The sequence below is a fragment of the Corvus cornix genome, chromosome 2, assembly GCF_000738735.6.
Source record: "Corvus cornix cornix isolate S_Up_H32 chromosome 2, ASM73873v5, whole genome shotgun sequence".
NCBI classification, from domain to species: domain Eukaryota; kingdom Metazoa; phylum Chordata; class Aves; order Passeriformes; family Corvidae; genus Corvus; species Corvus cornix.
The window spans coordinates 51,740,188-51,760,124 of record NC_046333.1 but is presented as its reverse complement, the minus strand read 5'-3'; the positions used below and the strand labels follow the sequence as shown (position 1 = coordinate 51,760,124).

General features: G+C 41.6%; 1 protein-coding gene across 2 annotated transcripts; it reads left to right on the top strand.

Moving 5' to 3' along the window:
• ARL4A (ADP ribosylation factor like GTPase 4A) lies at positions 1 to 3,216 on the top strand. Of its 2 annotated transcripts, none has more exons than XM_039549694.1 (2): positions 1 to 97; positions 671 to 3,216. In XM_039549694.1, the coding sequence occupies exon 2, from the start codon at positions 737 to 739 to the stop codon at positions 1,337 to 1,339; it is 603 nt and encodes a 200-aa protein (XP_039405628.1). In that variant the 5' UTR covers positions 1 to 97; positions 671 to 736; the 3' UTR covers positions 1,340 to 3,216. The 2 variants fall into 2 exon arrangements, with proteins under 2 accessions (XP_039405628.1, XP_039405627.1); XM_039549693.1 differs by lacking the exon at positions 1 to 97 and adding an exon at positions 325 to 438.
• The last annotated feature ends 16,721 nt before the right edge of the window (positions 3,217 to 19,937 follow it).

Genomic DNA, 19,937 nt, shown 5'->3' with positions numbered 1-19,937 from the left:
AGGCAGGGGCTCCGCCTCACGGGGGGTAGAGGAGGAGCGGGGGCCGTTCAAGGCAGGGCGTGGGCGAGGCTCGGCCCGAAGCGCTCGGCTGCGGACGGTACGCCTCGGGTTCTCCATGAGTGGCCGGCGGCACCGGCCAATGGGCGAGGCGGAGCGCGCCTTGCTCCCCGCCCCCCGCGCTCGGTGGGGCCAATGGGAGGCCGCGGGGAGGGGCGCGCGGGGCTAGGCGCGCGCTGGGAGGCGCCCCCACCACCAGATGCAGGGGAGAGGCGTGCGGGCGGCGGCGGTGGGAGCGGCAGTGACAGTAGCGGCGGGATCGGGAGCGGCAGCAGCGGGAGCGGCAGTGGCAGTGGCGGCGGGATCGGGAGCGGGAGCAGCGGCGGCGCGTGGGCATGGGGTCGCGGGCAGCGCGCGCCTCCCCGCGCTGAGGGACCAGCGGTAGGCGCGGGGCGCGGCGAGGGGTGGCGGGCGCGCAGGTGCCGGGCGAGCCGCAGTGCCGGGAGCGGCCGCAGCTGCCGGGCCGGGCGGGGCGGGGGACTCGTGGCGTTCCGCGTCGCGCTGCCCGCGGCCGCCCCCGCAGTCGGGGCGGCGGCGCCGTGGCCGGCGCGTTGCGGCCGCGCAGCCCCGGTGCTGGCGGAGCGGGATCTTACGTCGCTTGTGTCGTTGGCAGGATCGGAGCGCAGCCGCGGGAGCCGCCTCTGCTCGTGGCAGCCTGCTGTCACCTTCCCTTCTGGCAATGGGGAATGGACTCTCGGACCAGACGCCGATCCTCTCCAGCCTGCCTTCCTTCCAGAGCTTTCACATCGTCATCCTAGGGCTGGACTGCGCTGGGAAGACGACGGTGCTCTACAGACTGCAGTTCAATGAGTTCGTCAACACTGTCCCCACTAAAGGATTTAATACGGAGAAAATCAAAGTGACGCTGGGCAACTCGAAGACGGTCACTTTCCACTTCTGGGATGTGGGCGGCCAGGAGAAGCTGAGGCCGCTGTGGAAGTCGTACACAAGGTGCACCGATGGCATCGTGTTTGTGGTGGACTCCGTCGACGTTGAGAGGATGGAGGAGGCCAAAACAGAACTTCATAAGATTACTAGGATATCTGAGAATCAAGGAGTGCCTGTCCTTATCATTGCTAACAAGCAGGACCTGAGGAACTCTCTCTCCCTTTCTGAAATCGAGAAAATGTTAGCAATGAGTGAGCTGAGTTCTTCAACACCCTGGCATTTGCAGCCTACCTGTGCAATCATTGGAGATGGACTTAAAGAGGGACTGGAGAAACTACATGATATGATAATTAAGCGAAGGAAAATGTTGAGGCAGCAGAAAAAGAAAAGATGAGTTCTTTTTTGACCCATCTATTTTAAAGTAGTTATATGGTCAAAATTTGACGCAAGACAGCTTCCAAACCCAGGCCTGCCTGTTTGGATGCCGTTAAGCTTAATTATGTTAAACAATCAGTTGCACAACCTTGCTGTGTGGAGGAAGGCTGTGCAGTTGTGGAACTTTTTTTTTTTTTTTTTTTTTTTAAACTAGTCTCTTCTGAGTTTTTTTGGCTCTGTATTATTTCAGATGCCCTAATAGATGATGTAATGCTATCAGGAAATGGATGGGTGGGTATATGTGACATGGATGTCTAAATAGCCAAATAAAATGAGGGTTTTCTGCTTAGTGTTGTACTCATATGTTTGAGGGTGCCCTCTGCAAGCAATTTGCGTTGGAGGTGTTCTGTGTTTTTAAACTTCTACTGCTCGTAAGTGGAGTGCTTAGGTGAACATTATACAGCTTTAAAAACATGGATGAAGCTAGTAACCCATAATTTCGTTGAGGCTGGTTTTTTACCTTGTTTGAGGATTTCTATGAAAGCTTGGCTACATGTGTAGGGTTTTTTTAATTTGGCACATTTTGAAATTGAATCATGTTCAGTTCATATCCTTGAAACTTTAAGTGCTGTGGATTCTTCAACTGGTAAAAGAAAGACTTTGACAAGTAAAAACTCTAAACAACACGATGGAGCATGAAAAAGTGGTTTCCCAACATATAGCATGTTTTTTGGTATGTAAGGTTTTTATTTTTTAGAAGTAGCCATTCATCATTATACAGTGCTAATCAGGTTTAAACTGTTACTCAAAATTAGTAATTAATTTCTGAATGGTGAGTATTATGTCCTCCTAGTATCAAAAGTCAATGAATTTCAGTAAAAGAGCTATAAAGAACAACTATGGCTGCTGTGGTTCTAACCAGTGCAGCATTCTTTGCCCTATTGGTGACTTTCCTGGCAATATAACATACTTATAATGAAGTAAAGATGGAGTTAAAATTAGCAGAGCACATCTTGTATCTCCCCAAAATACCCCATTTTATTAAAGTGGTATTGCTATGTCACTTTCAACGTATGCTTTTTTTGTTGTGACTCTTACAGTATTTTGTGGTTAGGAATGTAATAATGCTTTATACACTCAAACATTAGACACTACCGGGTGCGGGGGTGGGGGGGAGGGAAAGGGGGAAGAAGATTTTCAAGATGGGCCTGTGTTCTGCTTTAATTACGCTTTAAGCTGTTCTTGTTTACAGAGTGTGCAAACAGTGTTAACTGGGCAGGATAGTGCTTGACAGAAAAGGGAGGGTAGTTTTTCTTACTGGTACAGAGCTTCAAGTGACTTTCTAGATACTTGGTTAGCAATTAAAAGGGCTAAAGCAGAGCCTGGATTTTTAAAACTAACTTTAGTGGTGCTGTAGAAATTAATCAGAATGTTAGATTATCTTTAAACTTTTGTTGGAAATACCAGATTAAAAAAAAAGTAAAAAATAGAAAAATCAATTTCCTCCTCTCAACCAGCAAAGAAATACATTTTTCTTACCTGCTGCCATGTATCAGGAGGATGACAGCTACAAACCTGAATGTCAATCGATGTAATTTAGCTATGTTTAAAAAAAAAAAAAAATCAAACTTTTTAACCAGCAGCTGTTTGACCAGGAGGTAACCAAAAATGCACTTTAGTGTCTTCAATAACTGAAAGTGACAGCTGTTTGTTTTTTTTAATGACATCTTGGTCCTTTTTGAATAAACTGAAGTAGCTTCCAGTGGAGCTTTTGTATGTTGGTTATATATGTACCTGCACTGGTGACATTGTAAGTCACTTACTCAAGTAATGTCTATATTTATAGAAATGTGGATGACTTCTTAAACCTCAATAAACAATTCAAACAAGCCTGCAGAGAGGCGTCTGACTTCTTGTACTGCAGTGGTACATTCTTACCAACCTCTGTGCACATAGTTCTGCTGTTATTTGAATCAGTATTTCTGTCAAATAACCAAAGTCTTAAAATGTGGTGAGGCTTATAAATGTCATGGTGTTAGAAGTTGGAGGTATCTCATTGAAAACCTTAGATCAATGGTACGTCTCTATATTCACGGAAGAAATACCAGCTGTAGTGACTCTTTTCCGAAGTGATGGCTCTTGCATAATTTGAAAAATCTTGTATATAGCTGAACCTATTGTGTTATGTGCAACACTTAATAGGCAATGTTGGGTATATATCACATGTACTCTCAGGTGGTACGTGGTTTAGTGTCTTTAGGCTCGTGTGTCTGAAGCTGTCTGAGGGATTCATCTGCAGTTAAGCCTTGGGTGAATCTTCTGGGATGTTACAGCAATGAGTAGAATGTGTCGATACGGGAAGCTTCTAATTAGTTTCAGGACGCAAGCATAGACAAGAAAAACTTTGTTTAGCCTGCAAATGAAAATGGCTGAGTTTGAACAAGAATACCTAATCCTCTCTCAAAACCCTGATATTTTGGTTTCTGTTTATGTAACTGATGGCACATCAAAATGTAGGTTACTCGTAGTCCTGAGGAAAAAGCTACGTTAGTGATGCTGAGTCCTATGAATGTGGTGTATAACTGGTATAATCTGGCTAATATTTTCCTTCTTATTGGATGCACTGTACTCCTAGGCTAAGGAAGGTGAGATGGCAGGCTGGCTCCTTGTACCCAGTAAACAAACTGATACCAAATAGTAATTGCTTCATTTTCAGTACTCATTAGGCTTCTATTGGGAATAGGTGAAAAGGCATACTGCTTGAAAAAAAAAGAACTGTGTTTTGTTCTGCATATTAAACATGCTTGTGTTTTATCTGGTGGCAGTCTCCCTAAACTCTTCTATGCATAAAAACAGCACTGAATGATTTTAATTACAAAGACTTGACAGATCTGTGCTCTAGCACTCTGGAGGAAAAAGTGAGGGAAGGTAGAGAGTACTGTTTCTAAAATGTCATGGTTCTTCCTGTGTTAATACAGACTTGGAAGTAGAAGACTCTAAGGGATGAGTTTTACTTTCAAGCTATGCCTTTATCTATACTAGAATTGTTTTGCTGGGATTTTACAGTGACAGTTCTGAGAGTACAGTATACAAATGTAGCTGGACCTCTGAAACTGTGTTTTGTATTACTATGACAAAGTCTTCCAGCTATGAACAAAACAACAATTGAAGGAGAGCATTTGGTATCTGAACTGATTGAGTTTCTGCTGGCACAGTCCTGCCAGCCTGGGATCACTTTCTTCCATATGATTAATTGTTCGGGCCTAAATACTGGTGTAAGAAAATCTTTAGAGTAGCTGAATAAGCAGGTGTCATTTTGTTACAATGCTGGAGTTACAAATCTTAAAGTTGAAAATACTTTTTGCCAAAAGGGCTACACATAAACACTCTGTTCTTCAAGATTTCAGGTGACTGTCTTAAGCTGCTTCTTTAAGGAGGTAAGGAATTGCATCTGAGTTGGAGCTACTGAACTAACTACAAGGTCTTGTCACCTCATCACTTGGTTTAGCTTACAAAAGTTGGCATGGCATTGCCTCAGCTGTTTATGCACATGCAGTCGTTTACAGTTAACCAGCCTTCAGGATGTGGTCTCTGTTTTCTAGCTGTGAGTGTGTTAGCTTAGGACTGTCAACTAGGAAAAATACTGTGGGATGAGGCTTCAGGTTCTAACATCACTTTTAAGTTGCATTGCACTAAATGTGCATTTATATTTGAAAAAAAAAGTTAAACATCCCGCTTTTCAAATTTTCATGTTTTAGTGAGACATGATTGATCCTTTGTGTAGAAAGCAATACCCACAGCCAGCCCATGCTTCCCAGCCTGACTTGGGTGCTCCTGTACCCTTTGATGCAGCACTCTGGTCCTGCAGGAGTTCATTACCCAGGACTTTTCGGTCAGAGACCAGCAAGGAGCTGAAAGCAGTCAGGTGGGGGCTAGCTAAGCCCTTCTGGACCTCAGCAGGTCTGACTGAAGGCAGTTTTGTCTTCTTGGTGGGGGGTGTTGTCTGTATCTTGGATCATTTGTTTACTAATAGCAGAGTGTTAATTAGTGTCTGGCTGAAACTTGTTGAAAGGTGAGTGTCATTCTCGACATGGAGGGAGGATTTAGATGTTACAAATTGATGCTACAAAGGACTTGGTAAGGCAGAGTGTGGAAAACATAGGCAATGTGCATCCACTATATATAAGGCACTAGTCCTAACATGCAGTCGTGAGTCAGCTGTCAGATTGCAGTGCATGAAGGCTGGCAAATGTGTGCTCATAATGCTGCCTAACTTCTGAGAGAGAAATCTAGGCATGAATCAGTGTTTTTAGGATCAGTGTTTTTACTTTACTGACTCATCTTTTGAGAGGGTCACAGTTTACAGCCCGCTCTGATAGATTTGTGTCCCCAAGCCAAAACAACCCTTGTTGCTGCTGGAAGGGATGTGTAGGGAGCTGTTTGTTTAGTCTGGGGGATGAGGAAGGCTTTTTTTTTCTTTTTTTTTTAAATCCTGATTGACATAGGTATGTGAAGGCCTGCCCCTCATGCTGCTCTGCAGGCTGTGATTATTTTTAGGAGCGGTATGAGACTGCAGAGCTGTGTGAATAAACTGGAGGGAAATACACAGCCTGGCTTCACAGCAGGGTGATGCTAGGGGTTGTCATGTGGGCTCCCACAGCCATTCTGCCTATCTGAGAACAAAATAAAGCGCCAATACATAGCTGGTAGCTTGTCCTTCTTTAAAGCATTAGTTAGTCTTCTTAAACCAGCTGTAAAGAAGCAAAACTGCAGTTTTGTAGACCTAGTTGACAAAAGACCCACACGGCAAATGAAGGACTTAAGTTTTCTCCCTGCCAGTGTCCTGTTCTATTGGTGCTGGCTGGGAGTGAGAGAGGGACCTCTGGGTGAGTGGGTGATGCTGCCTGCCTGCTCACTGCAGGGCCGAGTAGTCACACACTGATTTTATTCAAAGGCAAACCCAAAATCTAAGGAGAAGAAATAGGCAGGGAGGCTTGACAGTACTTCCAGGCTAAATACCTGCCTGCAAACAGCTCAGAAAAGTAAGAGAGAATAATCCCTGAGCTTTGAAGATTACGGTTTCTTAGTTCCAGCTATATTTACAAAGCTGCTCCACTGAATTAAGAGCTAAAGATGACAGAATAGTTAGAAAGGAGAAGGTCAAGTACAGTTGTTGCCTGTGGGGTGAGTGGAGGGAGAGAGGAGTTGAAACTGTTGGGTATTCCTAGCTTTTCAAGACACATTGAGCCCTAGGGAAATAGATATGATTTTAGACTGCTTAATTGGTTCAAAATCTTTATTATTTTATACACTGTAGTTTTCCTATTGCTGAAATGAAACAATACCTCATTTAAGAAAGTCCCCTAATCACTGCATTAATCTCAGTTGACAAAAGAGAAAGCAAGGTTGTTGAGCCTTGTTGAATGTGCTGAGGGCTCCTGGCTGGCTCACAAGCTGCTGTATTTCAAGGCTCTTTCTAAAAATACCAAATGGTAGAATTTAGGTCAGACAAAGTAAAGGTGTGAAGCCTGGTACCTCAGACACTGCACATAGTCCAGAGGTACCACCAACCCTGTAACTGCTTATCTTCTGTTACCAGTTTAGGATTGATAATTTAGGATTTTTTCCTTTGGAGCTTAACATTTTCAACCTTTTCCTGTTTCAATGTCATTTGCCTTGAAATTTTTAACAGGTTGTTTTGATATTAGAGCATCAATGAATTGGGTGTCAGAAGGATGAGTTTGTGAATGGAGAGGATCAGGAAAGAGTGTTCACCTGTGCTTCAATGACTTGGCTACATAAAACGAATCTTTTTGTAAAGCAGGCTTAACGGGATGGAGATGACCTTAAAGAGGGAAATTTTCAAAAAATATCTTCTTGTTTCTAACAAGAACTGAACTACACTAGTCTTACAATTATTGTATGCTGTTGAAGCCATTGGCTGCTGTTGTTCTCTTGACACCAGTTGCATGATGACTTCTAAGATGCCTTCAACCGTTTGCAGACAATGAGTGTAAAGTCTCCACAGTGGTTTTGAATATATATATCTATGATGTATGTTTTTAGCTGTTTTGAGGTATTCCTGTGGGTCAGTTTAGTTTCTAATAGAACCTTGATTCTTTGGGAAACGCAATATATTAATATATCTGCAAACACAGTTTATTCCTATTTGGTTCCTCTTATAAAGGATACAGTAAAATGGCAATCTATGGATTATTAATAGCACTGTTTCCCTTGAACTCCAGCCAATTAACTTCTATTTGAATCAGATATGTATATATATTCCGTTGTCCTTGATTATACTGTATTTTGTATAGGAGCTGAATTTTGCTAACCATAGAAGTACTAGTCTCCCTGATTCTAATTACCTTAGAAAATTGACTTGTACATTTAAAGTCACTGTAATTTAGCTGTAATCAGTCATGTTACACTGGAGACAAATGGGATTCATGGACTGTGCCCAGACTGATGCTTTCTGACAGCTCTTCTATTGCCACATCAATACATCCCTCACTGTGTGCTATGGTAGCACTGGTACCAGCAAACTCTGCTTCTACACGGTTCAGCAATTGTTTCTGCCACTCTGTCATAGAACTGGCTTATGTACAGAGTTTGCTTATGTCCTGCTGTTGCTGTAATCATGATAGGAGACAGAAAAAATTCTACACAAAGACTCAGCTGTACATTGAAACTTAAATACACCAAAGAATGTAATTTAAAGTCCCAGAGTTAATGCAGGAAACTGGAAGTTTCAGACTGAAGATTGGTACATCCAGCCCAGCCACTGATCATTGGTCATTTTATTCCCGAAGTTTCTTTATCTACATGTAAAACAAGAATCTCATAGTTGCTCTTACATTTAAATTCATGGTTAAAGCTGCTGTGAGATACTAGGATATTTAGAAACACAGTGAAGAGGAAAGTAATAGACTGTGACATTAATTCAGATTTTTCAATTGACTTGCAATGTATTTGTGTTCAGTAGTTATGCATCAGGAAATCATACCATTTCAAAAGTAATGCATTTTAGAGTTTAAAAATACAAGTTCAACATACTGTATTATCTCTGAGTGCATGCACTTCAGCTTCACAGAAAACAAAAATATTACCATAGTTGAAAAGAATAATGTACTTCATATACATCAATGAATAAATATTCATAAACTGTATCAGTTTATGATTACCTGATTTTTGTTTGCGTTTGACCATAGCTATTAAGCAAAAGTGGTCAAAATTATTTGGTATTATGTCTAAATTAAATTGGGATGAACATATGGGCTTCCAAATCAGGCATATGAGTGTTTTCAAGTAAAGGTGATTTGCAAAGATCTTGAGTTAAAATAACATTGTCTTAAAATAAGCTTTTATTTTGAATAATTACAAAAATGACTGGAAATGCCTTTGAAAAAGTAGATTTATTTTATATAGTATACTGAGAGAAGTATGCTAGTGTGATTTCAGACCTCAGGATTCAGAGGGTCTCCTGTTCTCGCAGCCTTTCTTGGCTGTAATGAATCAGTCTGCACAGGATGTGGCTGCTAACAGATTATAATGCAAAGTGAAGGGCTGGGCCATGAAAAGCCCCAGGGTGGCTCAGCGTGGTGCTGAGTTCTCACGAAGAGCTGATTGCTTTCCAAAAATAAGAACAGGAACTAGGGCAGATAATCCATGTAATATGCACTTTCCACCCTTACCCCTTCACAACAATTTATTATTTTCAGTATTATAGAGCTTTACATGTTGATTACATATGTAATCCATCCAGACACCCACATCTACCTCCACACACTCCTGTTGTGTTCTTGCAAACCCTGTTTGTGAGAATTTCTCTGGGATCCTGTTTTGTGGGTGTAATTTGAGAATATATAAATAGATTCACGTTTTCCCATCTTTTTAAACCCAAATGTGACTGCAAACATGACAGTACTAGAAATATGATACTTTGCAATTATTTCCTCTGTTTTAAATCTTTCATTTTATTAGGCTAAGGTAATCTGAGCTGTTTGAATTGCATGTGAACCATGCTCTTGTGGTGGCATTACTACTGCTCAGAGTTCAGGTTGTGTCAGCACTTCTTTAATAAATATAAATCCTTATTTCAGAAGCGTAATAACATAACAAGTCTTGAAATTTCATACTTGTCTGAAACTTGGCACAAGAGTATTAATTTTGCCTTTTACCACATTAAATAAAAAAAAATATATATTTATTTTAGAGGGGAATGTAAATAAACAAAAAATAAGTTTGTGTTTTGCTGCCTCTTCTATCTCAAAGAAGTTTTTAGTTTTGTTTATGAATTGAAATGGTTTGAAATTGCAGCTCCATATGGAAACCTTTGAAATTTTTTTCTTAAGTTAAAAGTTGTAACAGTTAGCATTTGCAAATCAGGCCTACACACATCACACAAATTTGTGGAGCTCACTCACAGTGAGTGAAATTCTCTCATCAGTGTCAGTAGAGCTGTTTCTGTGCAGTAAGAGTTGTAAAATTGAACATGTACAGAGAACAGAAACACGAACCTGCTTTTCCTTTGGTTTTTTTTTTTTTTTTGATTAATAATTTCAAGTCCTCTCCTTAACAAAGTACATTTTCTTAGCAGTGGTGATGGTGAAGTAAATCAAATGCAGGGTTTTCTCCATCTTGTGGAAAAAAACCCCCACGCTTGTAAAATTTCCAGGCTGTTTTCAAAACCATTAAAAAAAATAAAAATTGGAGCAGCCTCTAGTGTCAATAGAAGTGTTGAATCTTTTGATGTTTGGTCACCCCATCTAGATAACCCTGAAATTATTCTGAAGGTTACTAAGGGCGTATCTTGCCTGGGTATAATATCTTCTTGCATAGATGTACATTTTTTCTTAAAGGCAGAACTAATACAGAGATCCTGTCTTAATAATAGCTTTAGTCTGACCTAAATCACTCCTGGCTTTTTTCCTTATGGATTCACTTAAGCCTCTGCACAGGGGGTATAGAATCTGGCTGTTTGAAGCTGCAATACTTCATTCTTCCTTTGCATTCATTTCATCTGCACGTACATGCCTGCACAAAGCACTCTTCCTCACCAAGGAGCACTGATCAGCTCAGAAGACTAGACATACTCTTCACTCTTGCTTTGCCCAGCCAATTTTATAAAGGGTACAAAACCTCTATAGTTGAAAAAAAACCCCACTTTTCTTTTTCTCCTTCCTGTTAGTTCCCACTTTCAGTGGGATGACCATAATTAGCTATGTTGTGTTGGAAAATCCTTACTCACTTCAAGCGCTTAGGGTTAGGTTTAGAGTACTCTTCCAATCAACCTGATTTCTTTTTCTTATTTACCTATGGGAATCTCACCACATCTATAATATCCTTGCAGAAGTAATGTGGTGCGTTTTCAGTATAATACAGTCAGGATTCAATTTACTTAATATTAGAGCTATAAAAATTAGGTATTCTTTTTCAATTCAGGCATCTCTAGGTCTTTTTACAATTCATGGCAAGAAACATATTTGTTTAGGGTGTGATTCATATTAGTTCAGGAGCAGTATCTAAGGGAGGTGAGATAAATCACCTGGTGTTGTGGCTTGTTTCTCTCTCTGCTCTACAGAAAGCATAAGCTGATTAACTCAAATATAGACACCTGCCTTTTACACCAACTGTCTATATTTATATCTGAAATGATAGCTCTAGATCTGTGCCAGCCCCTCTGCTGGAAAATGCAGGTGTCTGCCATTTGAAATCTGTGTCAATCTATGGCAGCTGAGAGCCTCATGCAGTGCTTTGCCATAGCAAACCCATCCCAGTGCTTTTGGGTGTTGGTCAATGGCAACAGTCTTTGTAGAAGGAAAACACAAAGACCAGTATATTAAATAATATGTTTTACAAAGTGCAGTGAAATGTTTTATTTACCATGAAGACCACATTTCACAGTCCAGATATTCTTGTCAGAGAAATCGTAAACCAAATTACTTCCCCTTAGAGTGTTTTATGTCTCAGTAAATCTACTTAGGCATGCTAAGGTAGATTTTCCATCAAATTCAGTGAATGGGAGATAAGGCCATAGAATTGTACAACAAAACTGTCATCTAGAAAATCATCTAGAAAAGCTTTTAAGTATTCAACTTTGTTTCTTTTGCTTTAAAAATGCAAGTAGATCCCCACCTACTCACTGATACTGTAATTGAGTCTAGCAGCATCCGCACCTGCTTATGCATGTGTTGGGAGTTGCAATTGCTCTGGTGTGACCACAGAAAGGCTACTGGCAATCAGCCTGAAATTGTTAGAGGGTGAGGGGGATTTGCTGAAAGAAAGTTTGCTAGCTGGTCTTTAGGTCTGACCTGAGCATAGAAACAAAGTGTGAGTACAGAGCTCTGTGAAACAGAGGAGATTGTAACCTGCTATGCTGGCTCCAGGTTTCCTTCCGTCTAATGGGGTATGAGTAGTTGAAAACCTTTCTCATGAGAACCCCCTAACTTTGGGGGGGTGGGAGTATGAAAAAGGGGCTTCTTTGTCCCTGTGTTGTGAAAGTTGTAATAGTTTAATGTTTTCCTTAAGTATCTATAATGGTCAAACTTCTTGTGGCCTAAAAGGTTCAAAATCCACTACAGATAATACTCTGGAATTGCACATAACTTATTTCTTTAGGAAACTCAACTGAAATGCCAGAAGCTGGGGTAGAGGGAGGAAGATACCTTGAAAGTGGAGATTTTAGGGTATGGTGCTATGAGCTTTGGATTTCAGCAAATGACTAAACAGCATATTGTGTATTCCTGTCAGCTTGGGGAAAGTGTGAGACTTTGTTTAGTTGAAGTAATTGCTTGGTCTTAAAAGAAAGCTGTTGTGCAGGCTTATGGGGAGATCTACATCCCCTAAATCATCCTATCATCATGTGAAAGCATAGTGAGGGTGTATCTCCTGGGGGCTTATCTCTGATGTGAGACCAGGTGCTATGACATCCTATCAGTTATCACTAGCGAGAAAATAACTGTACATAGTCTCCAAAGCAGATATTATCTGCTTCCCTAAACATCCTGTTCACTCTGTGTATTGTGTGGATTAAACTGGGTTGTGAAGACATTGAAACTGGAACTGAGACTCCTGCTGGAAACTTGCATTGTTCCTGTTAGCTCGCCTTCTCTCTTCCATTGCAGATGTGCTTATTAGAAAGCCTTTACCTATTGCTTCTCAGGCCTGGGGCAGTGAATCAATAATGCATAACGTGGCAAATTCAGCACTAGTAAGTGGTTGCACTGGCATTCAAAGAGCTTTCTGTTCTGAAGAAGAGAAGAATGGTGCTGGGTATACTCCTATAAGGGACTAGAAGACCAAGAAGGCTGCTTGGATGTTTCAGGTAGAGGGGTTAGGGGTTTTCCCGTTGTTAGGACTGGAACCCAGCAAGCATTCATCTCATTTCTGATATGGTGATTGGTGGGCCGTTGATATATATATATATATATACATTTTTTTAATCATGTTATAATTATTACAAAATGAAAAGTAGAGATGTGGGAGCCAAGACTTAAACCAGTCAAAAAAAAAAAAAATACAGTCTGCAAAAGGATATGATAGTGCTTGGGAGCTATTGTTAAAACAAAACAACAACCCCCCGCCCCCCGCAAAAAAAAAAAAAAAAAAATCAAAAAAAAAAACCCAAAAAACCCAAAGAAACCTTCAGCTAACAAGTGACTCAAGTTTTGTTTGGTAATAGTAATACTTCATGGAGTGAGTGGTGTGGGTTTTGCTGGGGCATTTTTGAATAAGGTTTTTTTTGGTTGGTTGTTTTTTTTGGTAGGGGTTTTGGTTTTGTTTGTTTTTTTGTTCAAAGTGAACTACAGTTGTACTCTTTCTATCCAACCATTCAGTTCAGTGGCCTTCAGCAGTAAAGCTCCATGGATGCCATCTGGAACAGGACTGGCTGGTGGTGAGCTTGGTAGCAAGCACAGGAGAGCCGCTTTTTTTCGGCATGCTGAGCTGATGGAGGTGTTGGGTTACTTTCGTTGCAAAGCCAGAGCTTGTTACTGGCAGCTAGAAACACTCCTTTTAACAAACTAGCATGGCTTGAGTTCTGTGAGTCTGCCTTACCCAGCCCTGTGGTGGGACTCCCCCAAACAGTGTGTTCTGCGCAGTTAAAAGCTCTTTCAGTGCCAACAGAAGGTCACCCGTGAGTGAGGATCCAATTTTGTATTCCCCCTTACATCTCAGGCTCCTGTCCCCTGCAGCGATAGTGTTGGACTCTAGTGCATTTCCATCCATGTACTGTACTGTGACTCTGAAAATCTCGATTTAAATCCTGATGTAGATCAAATAATCCCATATCCAAGCAGACTGCTAAATTTTCTCCCTCTTTCTTGCCTTTTAAAAGAGCTCAAGGAGAACACTGAGAGTATTGCAGTGACCTTGCTGCTCTTCCGTAAGGAATGGAAAACCAGGGTAGGATCTCTTGAGAAATATTTTGATATGGAGAGTAGTGACTAATTTGTTGTTACTGTGTTTAAAGACCTTTTGCTTCACTTCTTTGGTCAGCTGTCAGGGTGTCTAGAGCTAGAGACTGTCAGTGTGGGTGTCTCTGGCCTGCAGAGCAATGCTACCCTCTGACTGACCAGCCAGAGGCTTCATCCGGCCTCTGTGAGCTCCGAAAGGTGCCATGCTGCTCACAAATCTCTCCTGTGGAGAGGGATTAGAGCCACTCTGGCATGAGCTATTGGTGGGGTGGCTATCACTGCTGGTGACTGGGGCTGATTATGGGTTTTCTGTGTACCGTGGCTCTCTGTTTGTGCTGGTTTGGTTAAATGATCTACTTCCTGCTGAAGTTAATATGGAAAAAAAGCAGTGACTATTTCTTATGATTCCCATGTAGATACTTTCACCCGTGATTCTTTGGCTGATAGGTGTTTGGACAGGCTTTGGTTACAAATGGATGTATGCTTTCCTCCAGGGAAAAGGAGAACAAAATGTGGGGGGTAGGGACCCTCAGGAAGTCCGTGCCTCTGAGTGGTGGGGCTGGAGGTGCTGCCCTTTCCCAGGGCATATCCCACTAAGACCAGCATCACCAGGCTGTTCTGCCTTTCCCCAGCAAGGCCCCGGGTCTCCTGGCAGTCCCGTGCCAGCACATCTGGAGTGTAGCCTTGCTGCGCTGCCACGTGCAGCTGCATCTTGTGGAGGAGGCCCTGCGGTCCAAAGTCCTCTGCTCCCGTGGAGCAGCCTGGCCTCAGGAGGGGTGGGAGAGCCCAGCCTGTGGACTCAAGAGTCTGAGGTGTGCCAAATGCTACAACAAGCTGGGGGTGAGGTGGCTGGTGTGACGCTTCTGCCCAGCTCCTCGGCAGGCAGGGCTGGAGACCAGCTCCGTGCAGACATTACCCTGTTGTACGGGGGATATTTGCAAATGACAATAAATTGTTCTCACCTTGGAAGGTGTTCAGATAGAGATACCAGGCAGCGGCCAGCCAGCCTTCCCCTTCCCCTCCCCCTTTCCCTCCTCCCTCCCCCTTTCCCCCTCTGATAATCAGTGGGGAGCAAGGCACTTCCTTTGGAAATGCAAAGTTAAGCCTTGCCCTGAACAGTGTGTCCTATCGCATCTTGTGACTCTGAAACATTTACACATGTTATCTGCAAGCTCTGAATTCTCTGTAAGATAGCGGGAGATTGATCTGTTCTTACTCACTGCCTGTCCAAGGCACGGGGACAGATCCTAGACATGTGGAGAGGTCCGGGCTTGGCAGCGTGTACTTGACAACTTTTGCTAGCACTTCAATGAAACACAGTGCCATTTCTGTGGTTTGTCATGTGTGCATGGTCTTTTTGTGCAAGCTGCTTCAGTGTCTCCTCTTACAAACTTTTCTGTGGCTTCCAAGTATTAACAATGTCTAAATTTCTTCACTGCGATGAAGCAAAAGGGACATAATCCAATGGAGTGCTGCTTCTTCCAGGGGAATACTGTCTGGATAAAGGCCTTCCTGTAACCAAAGTTTGCTGTCTTTTAAGAATGTTATTTCCAGTATTAGCATTTCCTTATCCGTGGCTTTAATGATTTTTAAAAGTAATTTGGAAGGTTTATTTGATCTTTGGATTACGGTGTATTTATTTCTTAAGCTCAGTACTAAGACTAGATTTTATTTTATAAATGGAATCTCTGACTTGTGTATATGCATAGGATGAGGCAGAAGAGTTTGGAGGTCTTTCAAAAATGTAAACAACTAGATTCTTTGGCTGTATCTTTGGTATGAAGTATTCAATAAAACTGTTGATTTTCATCCCGTAGCTGTGCTGGCACACTTACCTGTACAGCTGTATTGTGGTCCTCACAGTGAGCTGCTCTGGCTTCAGTAAAATTCTTGGGTTATCTTCCAGTTTATCAATTCAGACTGCAGCTGGCTGGACTCCATGCCAGCACAACTGGAGGGGATTGTGCAGAGAAGATAGCACTGAATGGTGGGAGTACCTTAAACTAGTGCTGCTGTTGCTGCTGAAGAATTCTGGATCATGAAATCAGGGCATTGATGTTTGCAAAGTAGTAACAACATGCACAAAACATAATCCAGTAAAATGGTACTTTGTTTGGAAAAGCTGAAAAAAACCGTTATGGCCTTGAAAGCGTGCCTAGACAGGCATCATTGGTCTGCCTGGCTGCCATCACCGAAAGAATGAGCTGGAATTGTTTTAAGCAGAAGTAAGAGGTGAACCTTAGTTCTTAACAGTGTCTGCCTGAATCTAAAAAAGTTTCTTATGAGTATTGTTTTGATATTTTCTTCTGTCACTGCCCAGTGTACTGATGGCACTTTTTTCAGTCTCAAAGCAATGATTTTAAGTTTCTGAAAACTGCAAGGGTACAATTGCTATACTTATTTATGGTGATTTGCTCTCTGATTCATTGATCAGAATACGAGCTTGTTTCTGCAAAACAGGAGGAATTTTGTAGGCTAGTATGTTATAAGCCACTTCTAAACTTCTAAGCAACTGTCTGGAAAGTAAACAGGGTAAAATCGGAGGTTGAATTTTCTTATTATACTTTAACATTTCTGAGGTACCAGGAAGATTGTGAGGTCGATTACAAGATGAGATGACTGTCAAAAAGTTGGAAAATATTTTTTGAGGTACTTGAAGAAGTTTTTGGGTTTTGGTGTGGAAGTTTACTTGTGGGGTTTTTTTGGTTTTTAGGTTGGTTGTTTATGGGTTTTTTCTTTTCCTAACCTTCACGGACAGAAGGATTCAGAACCTGATCCTCTTCTGAAGGCTGGTAAGTAAAGCCTGGAGGCATCACGGTGGTTCAGGACAAGGAACTGTCTGTTCTGAGGGTTAAATTGTGGTACCTCAGCCTGATTGACTATTTCTTACTGTGTATAAGGAAGGCAGGCCTTGATCTTAATTGTACCTATGGTAGTTCCTTTCCCTCTTCTTGTTCCCTCACCAACTCTGTTAGGAGAAAGCATGATACCTTATGACACTATCTGTGCCTTATTTATGCCTCCCCTGATGGGGTAGAATTTTAGAGTCTTTGCCAGGAGTCTGAGAGACGAACGGGACTTTCAGCCTTCTCTGCTTTCAGATAGTTGTTTATTAAGTCTTATCAGAGAATAGGGCCACTTAATGTGATCCAGACATAGCACAGAGCAGAGAGTGCAGGAGAATGCCAAATTATCAAGATTTACACAGTCTTTTAAAAGTAAATCACCCAATGAAAACTTAAAGTGAAAGATATTTTCACTTTTTCACCAATGTATAAGAAATCATTTTGTCACGTAGACAGGAACTGTGGAATTCTTTATCCGATCATCCCAAAGTACTTCTACTGCAGAATATGGAGTAGTAGAAGAAGCAGTAGCAGCTCTGGAGAACAACAACAATCCTCCATTTTGAAGTTTTTTGCTTTTATCTATTTACTACATTAACAAACCCAAAACCTCTAAATTTTTCACCCTGTGACAATCTTACATAATATTCTATCACCTTATTCACACCAGTGTAGATTCTAATTCTTCCCAGAGGGTAGGTAATTTTCTCCAAGGATGAAGTTCAAAAACACTGTTTTCCAGGGGGTTAGAACCCCTCAAAACAGGCAGAGAAATATTCTCTGCACTCTGGGTTCCCACACCTTAGAAATGTCATGCTTTCTTAACTCATTGCTGGGTACCTTCTCTTTTTGTCTTCAATTAATGTGAGGTTGTTCAACATACACTGACTTCAGTATTAAGTAATATTGCAGCTTAAATTCTGATGTGAAATTATTTTTCTTCAAACTTCATATTCAGTTTCTGAAGTGATATTTGTGAATCTAGTAGTTATTGTCTACTGACAGCTTCAACTCAGTTCTTGGCTAGAGAATTTTGGACATGTATGAAAGCTTATGGTTATAACAAAGCAAAATGTCATTTTTACTTCTATTTTCATTAAATTTTTGAATCAAATGTTTGAAGTGAGACATTATTTGTTTGGCTCAGATGGTGTTTATTTTCCTTTCAGGTGGAGGTAAGCTATAGCTTCTTTTGAGGTGTATATAAATAACTCTTTAAAAGACGCAATAATGACAGTGTTATTGGCTACTGTTACTGACAGTGTTATTGGCTCTGTTACCTAATAATCCAGGAGAGGAAGGTGCAATTGATCTCCCCTGGAACCAGAGCCTTGCCGCTCTCTTCCTTCCCCAGCTGGAGGAGCAGCCCATGAGGCAAGAGGCAGCAGGGGCTGGAAAAGAGCCATGTATCAGAAGGCTATGGCATCTGGACAGGTCGAAGAGCTGCCTGTGAGGTGCCACTTCCAGGTGGTTTGGGTGCTCTCACTCCAGCATGAGGAGGTGCTCTGGCAGAGAGAGAGCATCTGTCTGTCTTGCTGGTCACATCTGAGCCATGGGAACTGATGACTCACTCTTGAGGCCTCTCTATCTCTGGTGACTGCGTACACTGGAACTTACGCAAAGGGGCTCCGTCTTTTGTGGTAAACCATCATCTCACTTCCTGTGTGTGGATTTATTAGGGCTTAAAGATGTGTGGGTGTGTACTTAAGGAAGTTTCAGCTTCTTCATTCTCTTCTAAATTAACAGCTTGTTGTGACAGTACTAGGAGCTTGGGCTGTCCCCGTTGAATGCTGCATGTTCCTTAGCCCTCCTGGCAGTGCTGCCAGCTGGGGGAATTGTCTGCCACCCACAGCATCCCTCTACCCCCTGCCCAGTCAACCTCGGGCTCACCCACTTGCCTTCTGTGGTGCTGCCTATACCAGGCCAGACAACTGGCTAATAAAAGAAAATAGTAGTAATCCATTCATTGTTTTATAAATGCAAACAATCGCAACTTGTATTTGGTCCCTCATAGACTTTCACCCTGTCTTGTCTTTTCTATATTTATTTAGACAAAAAAAAAAAATATAGTGATGTTCTGCTACATTGTCTAAAGTGAAAACAGTTTTAGCTGAGGGATGTGGTTTGTCTTTAAATCTGGCTGACTTCATTGTGATTTCTGTGTCTGTTTGGGTAGTGGAATGACAATAGATCTTGAAATTTCTGAAAACAAGCCTGCTGAGATATAAAATATAATAATAATAAAAATAAACTGGTATGATTCTCCTTACCTTAATTGTGTGTCTTCTGATGTACAGGTAAATATCTGTTATGTTCTGCTTAGTCTGTTTTGTAATGATGGTAATTGTTTTTTCTGGTACACTTCAGAAATCAGGAATTTATCCTCAATGGTATTGACTAATTGATGCCATAATCTTGTTACATGAGTAGCATGTCTTAAGCACATCAATAGGAGACTTCACCATTTTTACCAATAAGCCGTCTCTATTAAGAATTGAACTTAGGATAGTATAACACCATTTGTTAATTGTTTGGTAACTCCTAATATAAATAGATGTTCATATATGCTTTGCAAGACGTGATCATTTCTTTAATACACTCAGCCTTGTAAAGCAGAATTTATTAATGGTAAACCAAATATATATATATATATATATATATACACGGAGTTTCTAGGGACATTCTATTTGTCAGCCATTGAATTCAGGTTTATTATGATTAGCTAGCTACCCTTGGTGCCTACTCAGAACACACCTGGACATTAAAAAGTACCTGCTTTAACATTTACAGACTACTTTGCTAGGTTTGAAATTAGTGGGAGGGCATTGAGGAAAAACAGGGATAGCTGGAGGAAAGAACAAAGGCTATGCTTGCGTGGTTGTGTGCCTTACGTCACTTTGTTAAGCAAACAGGGTGGTTCTACTAAGCCCTCTGACTTTGTAGTTGTAAGGATACGTGCCTCTTGTACCATGCCAAACCATCCCACTGATAGAGAAGTTAAATTGTTTTCCATCTATCTGTCATCTTGCCAAAAAACAATGCGTAGATCGTGATGTGGGGGATAAGATCAAATGTAAGGCATCAGTAGTGCCTTTGGGAATATCTCCCTCACTCCTTCTCGTGGGAGACTTGCCTGCTTGCTGTCCCCAGCTGTTAGTCTTATCACTGCACTGTTAGTATTTCATACACCTGTTCTTTATGTAATCATTTCTGCAGCAATCATTCTCTGGTAGGGGGTAGTGGATATTAAAAAGGCAGATCCAACAAGGATGTAGTTGTATCTTTTACATGCTGGAGTTTGTGTTTCCGCCTTTGAAACTTCAGCTGGCAAAGCATTGATGCAGAATGACACTTT